Source organism: Tachyglossus aculeatus, chromosome 17, assembly GCF_015852505.1.
Source record: "Tachyglossus aculeatus isolate mTacAcu1 chromosome 17, mTacAcu1.pri, whole genome shotgun sequence".
In the NCBI taxonomy this organism is placed as follows: Eukaryota; Metazoa; Chordata; class Mammalia; order Monotremata; family Tachyglossidae; genus Tachyglossus; species Tachyglossus aculeatus.
In genome coordinates, this window is record NC_052082.1 from 17,175,762 (window position 1) to 17,189,512 (window position 13,751).

Here is a 13,751-nt window from a genome sequence, read left to right on the forward strand (position 1 = left end):
ATCCTGTTTTTTGGGGAGTGAGTTAAAACTGAGTAAACTCAGTAAGGAATTCCCCTTATGTTGTCTCTGACTAAGTGTAGATACATTTCAAGATAAAATTGTTTAGCTTTTTAATCCTCTGATAGTATTTCAAGGGAAGAAGATCAGTTTCCTTGTATCAATCGTGTTTATTGAGCACTTACTGTGTGCATAGCACTGTATTAGACACCTGGAGGAGTACAGTGAAATGGGTAGACGTGATCCCTGCCCACAAGGAGCTTACAGTCTAGTGGGAGAGCAGATGCTGAAATAAATTACAGGTAGAGGAAATGGCAGAGTTTAAGGATATGTACACCAGTGGCTTGGTGGGTGGGTTGAATATAAAGTACTTAAGGGATACACTTCTGAGTGCCTAGATAGGGGAAGCAGCGTGGCTCAGTGGAAAGAGCACGGGCTTTGGAGTCAGGAGGTCAGGGGTTCAAATCCCAGCTCTACCAGTTGTCAGCTTTGGGCAAGTCACTTAACTTCTCTGTGCCTCAGTTACCTCATCTGTAAAATGGGGATTAAGACTGTGAGCACTCTGTGGGACAACCTGATCACCTTGTAACCTCCCCAGCGCTTAGAACAGTGTTTTGCACATAGTAAGCGATTAATAAATGCCATAATAATAATTATTATTATTAGGGGGAAATGTGAGTGTAGTCAGGAAAGGCCTCTTGGAGGAGATATGCTATTAGGGAAGCTTTGAAAGGTGGGCAGAGTAATGGTGGTAATAATAATACTAATAATGATGGTATTTGTAGTCAGGAAAGGCCTCTTGGAGGAGATATGCTATTAGAGGAGCTTTGAAAGGTGGGCAGAGTAATGGTAATAATAATACTAATAATGATGGCATTTGTTAAGCGCTTATTATGTGCCAAGCACGGTTATAAGCAGTGGGTTAGATAGAAGGCTATCAGGTTGTCCCACGTGGGCCTCACAGTCCTAATCCCCATTTTACAGCTGAGGTAACTGAGGCACGAGAGGTTGTGAGTTGCCCAAAGTCACACAGCTGACAAGTGGCAAAGGCGGAATTAGAACCCACGACCTCCGACTCCCAAGCCCTTGCTCTTTCTACTAAGCCACGCTGCTTCTCGTGGTCCATTGGATATGAAGGGAGAGGAAATTCCAGGCCAGAGGAAGGGTGTGGACAAGGAGTTGGAGGGGATGGAGGTAAAGAGAGTAGGTTGCTGTTAGAGGAGGAAAGCCTGTGCATTGGGTTGTAGTAGGAAGCGCTCAATAAATACGATTGATTGATAGTAGATCAATGAGACAAATCGTGGGGTAGAGCTGTTGGTAGGATGTTTCTGTGTGATGTGGAGATGGATGGGCAGTCGTTGGCAGCTTTTGAGGAATGTTTATTTATTTATTTATTTATTTTACCTGTACATTTCTATCCTACTTATTTTATTTTGTTGGTATGTTTGGTTCTGTTCTCTGTCTCCCCCTTTTAGACTGTGAGCCCACTATCGGGTAGGGACTGTCTCTATGTGATGCCAATTTGTACTTCCCAAGCGCTTAGTACAGTGCTCTGCACATAGTAAGCGCTCAATAAATACGATTGATTGATTGATTGATTGATTGAATGGCGAGATGTGGACTGAACTTTTTTTAGAAAAATGATGCGGGCAGCAGAGTGAATTATGGACTCACGAGGGAAGAGCCAGGTGGCAAAGAGGTCAGCTGATGCAGTTCTAGGACATTATAATAAAGTGTTCTGCGTTAATCTATAAACCCAGTATTACATTTATTAGTGCCTGCAATTTCCAGTATTTATACCTGATGTCTTCTCTAACTTCATATAGTCCGCAGCAATATCCATTTTCCAAGGTAATGAAGAAAAAGGTCGGGCCCTTAAGCTTCCACATTCTCTGCTCTTTGTGCAGGATCAGGGTACTAAAAAGAGATGAGTTAACATAAACCTGAGAAAGCTGTTTAACCTTCTTTCTTTTCTGGAAATGTAGATGCAATAACATTTGCAGCTGAAAAGACTCCTTCTCAGTTTCGATGTTTAAGGATGCAAATGAAGGATTTTGTCTTTTCTGTAGCCTGGAGGTGTATGCAAGAAAACAGAAAAGAGGTTTCTGGGATTAGTTCCATGGATTTCTTTTATCATGTAAAGATTAAGGCCACTTTCAATGGCAAGAGCAGAAGAAAAGCAATATGGAAGACATCCAGGGAAATTCTTGAATCTTCATTTGTTTGCGTCCAGTTTTCCATAACTTCTTGTAGCACCTCTGCCTGTCTAACCTGGTTTCTCAGTTTGGACCTCCTAACATTAAAGGCACGAACTCTTAAAAATATGGGAGGTCATTTTTGACGGAGGGAAATGATCATTTCATTCATTCATTCAATCAATCGTATTTATTGAGCGCTTACTGTGTGCAGAGCACTGTACTAAGCGCTTGGGAAGTACAAGTATAGAGACGGTCCCTACCCAACAACGGGCTCACAGTCTAGAAGGAGGAGACAAACAACAAAACAAAAGATTTATATCATTATATCATTTATATCATTAAGGCATTATGATCTGTGTTACTTTCGGATTAAAATGAGGTAACGCCTTATTCTAATTTGTGAGGACCTATTGTAAATTGGTATCCGTACTTAAATTTATTTTGGAAGGGGAGAAATTATGCAAGTCAGCTGTTTAGATCTTAGTTCTCCCTTTTTTAGGTTTGTCTTGAATATTGCAGTCTGGTAAAACATATTGACTGCATTGGAGACTTGAAAATAAGAACATTAAGAGAGTGCTGAACAAAGTAGTTTCCCATTTATTTGGGGGGCAACATCAATGCAAAACATAGCAGGGTGTGTCTGTGAAAGCAGCGTGGCTCAGTGGAAAGAGCACGGGCTTTGGAGTCAGAGGTCATGGGTTCAAATCCCATCTCAGCCACTTGTCAGCTGTGTGACTTTGGGCAAGTCACTTAACTTCTCTGTGCCTGTTACCCTCATCTGTAAAATGGGGATTAAGACTGTGAGCCTCCTGTGGGACAACCTGATCACCCTGCAACCTCCCCAGCATTTAGGATAGTGCTTTGCACATAGTAAGTGCTTAATAAATGCCATTATTATTATTATCATTTTATGTGTACGCATGCATGTGCTCACACACATCACTTTGCAGTGGGTCTGACTCTGCCCATCATAGATATTCAGTGAATGCTGCTCAGTGTACGTGGGCTGCAAAATGGAAGTGTTACCGTGACGTGAAAGAATAACGTAAGAAATATTGGTATGAGCATTTAAGAGCGAGTTGTACATGTAGAATGTCATAGGGTGTGCCCCGTGCATTTTCCCCCCTTTTGTATTGTACTGAGAGAGAGTAAGTTTCTCTACTTTTATTCCACACTGATATTCCGTCTGTTATGGTTTTAAGTGTGTGAGAAGTCTTTCTGTAGGTGCCACACTTCAATAGCTGTACCGTCTGTTTATTGTTGTAGCTTACTGTCTCAATCAGTGCACTGCACACGGTAAGCGCTCAGTAAATACAAGTGAATGAACAAGCACTATAGTCATTATTATTATTAGTTGTTTTTAGTAAGAATGAACGGGCTTGGGGGCAAAGTGGTTTTACCACTGCTGTTAGCTATAGCATTAACAAATACCATCATTATTATTATTATTATTATTATTTAGCGCATTTAGAGAGATAAGGCACCTTGGCACTTTTGCTTTTTCTCGGCACTTATGTAGATTATTACACCTGAGAGATAGACCATCAATCCATCAGTTGTATTTATTGAGCACTTACTAAGCACTTGGGAGAGTGCAATACAACAGTAAAACAGCCTCAAAAGTACATCAGGTTCAGTATTGAATACATCAGAACAGCTTATCATTTTTATTGAAAAGGTTTCTAATTTTGAGTGGGAACATATTACCCTGCTGAAATGACTTTATACAGATTATAAGCAAAATGTTTGGAATGAAAACCAGTGGGCTAAATAATGTCTATCCATTTTCCCAAAGCAGAGAATACTGTTATTACCTCTGTTTCTGTTATTGTGCGAATACAAACAAGCAATTTCCTGTGAGCGTTTAAGTGCAATGAGTATGTTATTTTGTAAAACATGCTACCTGGCTGAATTCCACGGTAATTTCCGTAGGTGTGAAATATTACAGTTTGAAGATTGGATTTTCAAATGCCGGTCAGTCAGGATTTGCGGAGGGGCCCTTGAAGTGGACACTCCAGAGAAAATTAAAGAAGAAGAGAAGACTCTTGCCTCTGAGCTCAAGGGTCATGCCATTGGGACAGAAGTAGGGTGGCCTAGTGGATAGAGCACAGGCGAGGGAGTCAGAAGGACCTAGGTTCTAATTCTGGCTCCGTCACTTGTCTGCTGTGTGACCTTGGGCAAGTCACTTCATTTCTCTGTGGCTCACTTCCCTCATCTCTAAAATGGGAATGAAGACTGTGAGCCCCATGTAGGACTGTGTCCAACCTGACTAACTCGTATCTACCCCAGTACTTAGTACAGTACCTAGCAGGAATAAGTGCTTATAATAAATGCCATTAAAAAACCCAATAAAACAAACAAAAACCCTACCAATAGGACAAGCATCAATAGGCAGGTGTTCACTTCAAAGGTTAAGTGAACAAAGCAGAGAAAATACTCTGCTCATGTGTACTTCAAAGGTTGTGAACAAAGCAGAGAATATACTCTGCCCATGTGTGCAAATAATACACACACATAAACTAATTTACTGAGATATCAGTCAGTTGTATTAGTTGACCACTTATTGTGTGTGTGCAGAGCACTGTAATAATAATTATGGTATTTGTTAAGCGCTTACTATGTGCCAAGCACCCTTCTAAGCGCTGGCGTAGATACAAGGTAGTCACCCTGTCCCACGTGGGGCTCACAGTCTTAATCCCCATTGTACAGATGAGGTAACTGAGGCACAGAGAAGTTAAGCGACTTGCCCAAGAACACACAGCTGTTAAATCAATCAGTAATATTTATTGAGTGCTTACTGTGTGCAGAGCCCTGTACTAAACGCTTGGGAAGTACAAGTTGGCAACGTATAGAGACAGTCCCTACCCAACAGTGGGCTCACAGTCTAAAAGAAGCAGCGTGGCTCAGTGGAAAGAGCATGGGCTTTGGAGTCAAAGATCACAGGTTCAAATCCAGGCTCCGCCACTTGTCAGCTGTGTGACTTTGGGCAAGTCACTTCACTTCTCTGGGCCTCAGTTCCCTCATCTGTAAAATGAGGATTGAGATTGTGAGCTCCCTGTGGGACAACCTGATCACCTTGTAATCTCCCCAGCGCTTAGAACAGTGCTTTGCACATAGTAAGCGCTTAATAAATACCATTATTATTATTAAAAGATGGCAGGGCCGGAATTAGAACCCATGTGCTCTGACTCCCAAGCCTGGGCTCTTTCCACTTTACTAAGCATTTGGGAGAGCACATTATAACCGAGTCGGTAGACACGTTCCCTGACCACCTGGAATTTACAGCCTAGAGGATGCACGAATACTAAGGACCTGTAGTGATTAGGTTTGAAATGAGGTTATAATTTAGAAAGGCATCATAGTTTATTGAGCACCAATTTTTTCTGGAGCAGATAGCTGAGCTTTTACTGTAGGCAGAGCAATGAATTAGGCATCTGGGAAGTTCCTGACTCAGAATAGTGGAGTGTTAATAGTATAAAAGAGATTAGGGATGTCTGGTGATGAGAAAACTCTGAATGGTTTGAGGAAGGAAAATGGCAAGTGCTGTTGGGAGGAAGGAGGAAAGTCATGTCCAGGATCAGTAGTTTATCGATCATTATATCCACCCCCTCCCTATCCCCCACCCGCCTTACCTCCTTCCCCTCCCCACAGCACCTGTATATATGTATATATGTTTGTAAGTATTTATTACTCTATTTTATTTGTATATATTTATTATATTTATTTTATTGCATTATGTTTGGTTTTGTTGTCTGTCTCCCCCTTCTAGCCTGTGAGCCCGCTGTTGGGTAGGGACTGTCTCTATGTGTTTCCAACTTGTACTTCCCAAGCGCTTAGTACAGTGCTCTGCACACAGTAAGCGCTCAATAAATACGATTGAATGAACGAATTATATTTATTGGGTGCTTACTATATGCAGAGCCCTGTGCTAAGCGCTTGGGAGAGTACAATACCACAGAATTAGCAGCCATATTCCCTGCCCAAAATGAGTTTACTGTCTGCTAATTCTGTTGTACTCTCCCAAGCGCTTACTATAGTGCTTGGCTTCCTCTCCCCCTCTCCATCCCCCTCATCTTACCTCCTTCCCTTCCCCACGGCACCTGTATATATGTATATATGTTTGTACATATTTATTACTCTATTTATTTTACTTGTACATATCTATTCTATTTTATTTTGTTAGTATGTTTGGTTTTGTTCTCTGTCTCCCCCTTCTAGACTGTGAGCCCCCTGTTGGGTAGGTACTGTCTCTATATGTTGCCAACTTGTACTTCCAAGTGCTTAGTACAGTGCTCTGCACACAGTAAGTGCTCAGTAAATCCGGTTGACTGACTGACTAGTAAGTTTTCAAATATCATTGATTGCTAGAGGAAGATGGACTGGAAACTGATTGGATGCTGGGGCCCCCCTTGCTCTCTTGACTCATTGTGGGCAGGGATTGTGTCTGCCAACTTTATTGTATTGTACTCTCCCAAGCACCTAGTACAGTGCTCGGCACACAGTGAACACTCAATAAATGCCACTGACTGATTCCTGTTCCTTAAGAAGCATTGACCTAGCTTTGTATGTAAGAGTTCACCTAAGTTAAGTCTGCTGAAGAAAGCATTTAGAAGGAATTTGGAAACCGGTGATAGACCATCAATCCATCAGTTGTATTTATTGAGCACTTACTAAGCACTTGGGAGAGTGCAATACAACAATAAAACAGGGTGGGTAGACACGTTCCCTGCCCACAGTGAGCTCACAGTCTAGAAGGGGAGACAGACATTAATATAAATAAGTTACGGATGTGTACATAAGTGCTGTGGGGATTTAGTTCTTTAAAGCCAATAGGACTTTCTGTTTGGTGCGGTGGGGAATGGGCAAACGCTGGAGGATCTTGAGGAGTGGGGAAACATGAACTGAGCATTTTTGTGGAAAAAATGAACTGGGCAGCTGAGTGAAGAATGGATTGGAGTGAGGAGAGACAGGAAGCAGGGAGCTCTGCATGGGGGCTGATAACAGAAATCAAGGTGGGGATAGTAATCAAGTAATCAATACACTCTGAATTCAAAGGAGTAGGAACATTATACTGAACCATAAATGAAGTGCTGCTTACTGAAGACTGTCCTCTGGAATTACTGATGATTTTGACACCTGTTTATGTGTTTCGTTGTCTGTCTCCCCCTTCTAGACTGTGAATATATATATATATATAGTGTATATATATATACACTATATATATACTATATATATAGTATATATACCTATATATGTTTGTACATATTTATTACTCTATTTTACTTGTACATATCTATTCTATTTATTTTATTTTGTTAATATGTTTGGTTTTATTCTCTGTCTTCCCCTTTTAGACTGTGAGCCCACTGTTGGGTAGGGACTGTCTCTATATGTTGCCAATTTGTACTTCCCAAGGGCTTAGTACAGTGCTCTGCACATAGTAAGCGCTCAATAAATACGATTGATGATGATGATGATGATGATGTGAGCTGACTATATGTCTCTATATGTTGCCGACTTGTACTTCCCAAGCGCTTAGTACAGTGCTCAGCACACAGTAAGCGCTCAAAAAATATGATTGAATGAATGAATGAATTGCCAAAGACATGCATGTACTTATAGCTCTAAAGGAGAATCAACACAATATTTTAAAGCGATGGCGGAAATCTGAGCAAGACCAGGAGAAGCAGTGTGGCCCATTGGATAGAGCATGGACCTAGGAGTTAGAAGGATGTGGGTTCTGATCCTGGCTCCGCCACTCGTCTGCTGTGTGATCTTGGGCAAGTCACTTAACTTTTCTGTGCCTCATTTACCTCATCTGTAATATGGGAATTAAAACTGTGAGCCCCATGTGGGATGTGGGCCGTGTCCAACTTGATTAGCTTGTGTCTACCCCAGCATTTAGTACAGTACCTGGCACGTAATAAACACTTAACAAATAGCTGTAAAATATCCTGCACCCAGATCTAACTAGTAGCAGCGTGGCTCAGTGGAAAGAGCACGGGCTTTGGAGTCAGAGGTCACGGGTTCAAATCCCCGCTCCACCACTTGTCAGCTGTGTGACTTTGGGCAAGTCACTTCACTTCTCTGGGCCTCAGTTACCTCATCTGTAAAATGGGGATTAAGACTGTGAGCCCCATGTGGGACAACTTGATCACCTTGTATCCTCCCCCAGTGCTTAGAACAGTGCTTTGCACATAGTAAGCGCTTAACAAATGTCATCATTATTATTATTATTATTATTAGTAAAGCCATGGCTACTCGTGGGAGCTGCATTTCTTTTTAATGATTGAGATATGTTGTTCAGCAAATGTGCATATCTGGAGATGTCATTCTGTAATAATAATAATAATATGTTGCCAACTTGTACTTCCCAAGCGCTTAGTACAGTGCTCTGCACACAGTAAGCGCTCAATAAATATGATTGAATGAATGAATGAATAATAATAATAATGGCATTTATTAAGCAGTTACTATGTGCAAAGCACTGTTCTAAGCGCTGGGGAGGTTACAAGGCGATCAGGTTGTCCCACGGGGGGGCTCACAGTCTTCACCCCCATTTTACAGATGAGGTAACTGAGGCGCAGAGAAGTGAAGTGACTTGCCCAAAGTCACACAGCTGACAATTGGCGGAGCTGGGATTTGAACCCATGACCTCTGAATCCAAAGCCCATGCCCTTTCCACTGAGCCGCACTGCTTCTCGTAAATTGCAGAGTAGATATTGTTTTGTTTGTGACTAGATTTCACACTGTGGACATTGTTTTTCAGCTCTGTTTATGTCTCCCCGGGGTTTTCAATTACTTCCCAGTACTCTGTAAACTACTACTTTGTAGCCCATCCTGATTACATGATTTTTGTCCTGTAACTGCCCAATTATCTTCAACCCTGGTAGCATCTATATCATGAGGCTACTAGGATCCTTTGGGCTCATTAGTGGGAACCGCAACAATTTGTTATTTTTATAAGTTCTTATTTCCTAGGTGATTGTATGCAATAATAATTGTGTCAGTGCCCACTATGTGCCGTAGCACTGGGGTAGATCCTGGATACTGTCCCCGTCCCACATAGAGCTCACAGTCTCAAAAGAAGCGAAATTTTCTTTTTCATAGCTCCAAATCCCGTAATCCCTGCAACAGTTCTGGTAAGATATATGTCTTCCAGGGTTTCTTGTTTGCACAGTATCAAGCAGGTTCTTTATGTTTATGAATTCTGAAGATATTTGGTTATTCTAATCAGCCGCACTTCTTGCTTTTAAGAGCACGTCTCAGTTTTTCAAACCAGAGCAGTGATCCCTTGAGTGTTTGCTGCAACATTTCTTCCCACTTTGAATTGTAGCATTTTGTCAGTTATCAACTTTAGCACCCGGTCCCATTTCAATCAATCAATCAATCATATTTATTGAGCACTTACTGTGTGCAGAGCACTGTACTAAGCGCTTGGGAAGTACAAATTGGCAACATATAGAGACAGTCCCTACCCAACAGTGGGCTCACAGTCTAGAAGGGGGAGACAGACGACAAAATTTCATCCGTAGGAGAGAGAAGGAAGGACAGCTGTGTTAAAAGGGAATAGAAAGTGGCGAGAGGAAAAGCTGTTACACATGTACATACATATCTGTGTTCAGGGAATGTGGTATTGTACTCTCCCAAGTGCTTAACACAGTGCTCTGTACACAGTAAGTGCTCAATAAATACGACTGATTAATATACACACATATTGTGTTTGCCTAATCTACTTTCCTCTAGTTGGAACATCGGGCAGAAATTTGTGTTAGCTAATTTAGTTTTCAGTTGGGTAGGGACCGTCTCTATATGTTGCCAATTTGTACTTCCCAAGCGCTCAGTACAGTGCTCTGCACACAGTAAGCGCTCAATAAATATGAATGAATGAATAATAGAGAAGCAGAGAGAAGCAGCGTGGCTCAGTGGAAAGAGCACAGGCTCTGGAGTCAGGGGTCATGGGTTTGAATCCCAGCTCTGCCAATTGTCAGCTGAGTGACTTCGGGCAAGTCACACTTCTCTGTGCCTCAGTTCCCTCCTTTGTAAAATGGGGATTAAGACTGTGAGCCCCCCGTGGGGCAACCTGATCTCTTTGTAACCTCCCCAGCGCTAAGAACGGTGCTTTGCACGTAGTAAGCGCTTAATAAATGCCATCATTATTATTATTATAATGTAGAAGAGGTGTCTGCCCAGTGACGTGTCAGGCAATCATATTTGAGGAGCAGCGTGGCTCAGTGGAAAGAGCCCGGGCTTTGGAGTCAGAGGTCATGAGTTTGAATTCCGGCTCTGCCACGTCTGCTGCGTGACCTTGGGCAAGTCACTTAACTTCTCTGGGCCTCAGTTACCTCATCTGTAAAATGGGGATTGACTGTGAGCCCCACGTGGGACAACCTGATCACGTTATATCCCCCCAGCGCTTAGAACAGTGCTCTGCACATAGTAAGCGCTTAACAAATGCCATCATTATTATTATTATTATTTTCTGAGCGCTTACTGTATGCAGAGCACTGTACTAAGCATTTGGGGGAGACAGTGTAATGGAGTCGTTACATGCACATTCCCTGCCCACCAGGAGCCTTCAGCCTAGAGCGAGGAGGCAGACATTATTAAAAATGAATAAATTACAGATATGTACATAAATGTTGTGGGGCTGAGGGTGTGGTGATTTAAGGATGGAAATCCAAGTGCAAGGGCAATGCAGAAGGGAGAGGGAGTAGAGGAGATGTGGCAAAATTTCTGGAGACAGGGTAGGAGTAAGGGAAAAAGGAAAATGAGATAGAGATAAGAGAATTAGGAGGTAAGAGATTGGGGAATTGTCTTATTCTCCTATTCTTTTCCTCTTTCCCTTACTTCATGACTGACTCCACCTTTCCCTTATTCCTACTTTGTACTCTGCTGTATTGTACTTTCCCAAGCACTTTAGTACAGTGCTTGGCACACAGAAAGCGCTTATTAAATGCCATTGATTGAGTGATGGATCAGGAGATCGATCCTAGGGAATGTTGCTTTTCACATGCCTAAATATCAGGGGATGCACAGTTCTATTTTGCAGGCTTCGCTAGAGATAGAATGACTCAATTCTGCTCCCCTGTTTTCTAGAACTAGAGGAATTTAACTGGAGTAGGAGATAGCAAAGGTCCAGGCGAGACCTATTAAAAGAACAGACCTCTTGCCAAATTCAAATTCAGGCTGTCCTCCTACCTTACCAGTTCCTCTCAAATAATAAATGATCCACTTTTTTCTCTATTCAGATTTCATTGTGCTCTTATCACCAGCGTGGCTCCGTGGAAAGAGCCCGGGCTTTGGAGTCAGAGGTCGTGGGTTCAAATCCCGGCTCTGCCAACTGTCAGCCGTGTGACCTCGGGCAAGTCACTTAGCTTCTCTGGGCCTCAGTTACCTCATTTGTAAAATGGGGATTAAAACTGTGAGCCCCTGCTGGGACAACCTGATCACCTTGTAACCTCCCCAGCGCTTAAAACAGTGGTTTGCACACAGTAAGCACTTCATAAATGCCATTATTATTATTATTATTATTATTATTATTGTTACCTGAGGTTTTCTGGCCAGAGCCAGCATAACTATTCCAAGTGCTATCCTCAATTAAAGTTATAAAGCTCTTGCTGAAGGATTTTCGAGCCTTTCTCTATATAGACTGTGAGCTCGTTGTGGCAGGAATGTGTCTGCTGTTATATTGTACTCTTCCAAGTGCTTAGTATCAATCAGTCAATCAATCAATCGTATTTATTGAGCGCTTACTATGTGCAGAGCACTGTACTAAGCGCTTGGGAAGTACAAATTGGCAACATATAGAGACAGTCCCTACCCAACAGTGGGCTCACAGTCTAAAATGGGGAGACAGAGAACAAAACCAAACATACTAACAAAATAAAATAAATAGAATAGATATGTACAAGCAAAATAAATAAATAAATAAATAGAGTAATAAAATAGAGTAATAGTACAATGTTAGTACAATTAGTACAATGTTTTGAACACAATAAGCACTTAATAAATACAATTGAGTGACTATTGAACCCATATTAGCTTCCTAGTGAACTCAGTTTAAAATTGGCTTATGTACAATGTTTTGAACACAAGCACTTAATAAATACAATTGAATGAATATTGAACCCATGTTAGCTTCCTAGTGAACTCAGTTTAAAATTGGCTTATGTTTCTTGGGGCTTGATGAATGCATGCAATTGGTGTATTTTGTGTATCCTGAAGTTGTGATGTATGGGGCTTGCTTTATTTTAAGTTAGTTGTGAACAGGGAACGTGTCTATCAACTCTGTTATATTGGACTCTTCCAAGCAATTAGTACTGTGCTTTGCACACCGTAAGAGCTCAACAGATAGGATCGATTGTATTCTAAAGCAAAGCAAAAATGAAATGCAATTTGCCCATTTTAAAGGGAACTGCCAGTTTTTGGAGTGCAAAGCCCTCAGTTTTATGCTGGCTTATTTGACAACTACAGTACAGTCTGTGGGGATAGAAGAGGTTGGCTACCAGAGTGGTAGGAAAAAAAATCAAAATTCATGGTGGGGACTCTTAAGGAATGATTATACCTTATGCCTGACATTAACATGGCACAGATTCAATTTGTTTGAAAAGGTAGGCAAACTCTGTTAACGCACTCATTATTCAGTTATGTGAATCTTACTCTTTACAACAATCCAAACGTTGATGCAGAGTTAGTTTTATTGATGCATAAAAATAAAGTAAATATGGAGTTGTACTCAATGAATATAATTTTGTAAGTCACTTGTGACTCTGTAATCAAAGGTTTAGGGGTCTCCTCCCTCAAGGGGTACTTACTGATTACTTTCGGCCATTTTTTGTTGGCTGGTTTTGATTTCTGTAATTGCAAACTATAGGAGATTTGAATCTGCAACTATATGTTTAATCAGATGATATGCATTTTAATGTACTGTCTTGAAATGATTACTTTTTAAAAGCTATTTATGGTGCCCAGAGAGATTGTAAATTAGCTAAAATGTGTTTTTGATTTTCTTATAAACGTGAACTCGCACCTAATACGTTTCTCTTTTAAAGTTAAAACTTCGTTGTCTCCGTAGGCAGCAAATGGCGTCACCTTCATTGGACCGGACACACATGCAATTCAAGCCATGGGAGACAAGATTGAAAGCAAGTTATTAGCTAAGAATGCAAAGGTCAATACAATTCCTGGCTTTGATGGAGTGGTCAAGGTATGAGTCTCTCTTGTCTTTCCACTACAGGCAGCGGCGTGGGCTGGCGGAAAGAGTGTGACCCCAGGAGTCAGCGGACCTGGGTTCTAATGTGGCTCTTCTAAGTGCGTGCTGTGTGACCTTGGGCCGGTCACTTGACGTCTCTATACTTCAGTTTCCTCTTCTGGAAAATCAGTCTATCCATCAGTCGTAGTTATTGAGCGTTTGCTGTGTGCAGAGCACTGTACTAAGCGCTTGGGAAATACAAGTCGGCAACACATAGAGACAGTCCCTACCCAACAGCGGGCTCACAGTCTAGAAGGGGGAGACAAAGAACAAAACCAAACATATTAACAAAATAAAATAAA

General features: G+C 41.5%; 1 protein-coding gene across 1 annotated transcript in view; it reads left to right on the top strand.

Annotated features, from left to right (window-relative positions):
• The window catches only part of PCCA (propionyl-CoA carboxylase subunit alpha), a 334,301-nt gene that overhangs the window by 46,939 nt on the left and 273,611 nt on the right, over positions 1 to 13,751 (top strand). Inside the window, exon 5 of the mRNA XM_038759418.1 lies at positions 13,273 to 13,404. Coding sequence (XP_038615346.1) covers positions 13,273 to 13,404 — 132 coding nt within the window. The remainder of the gene's footprint in view (positions 1 to 13,272; positions 13,405 to 13,751) is intronic.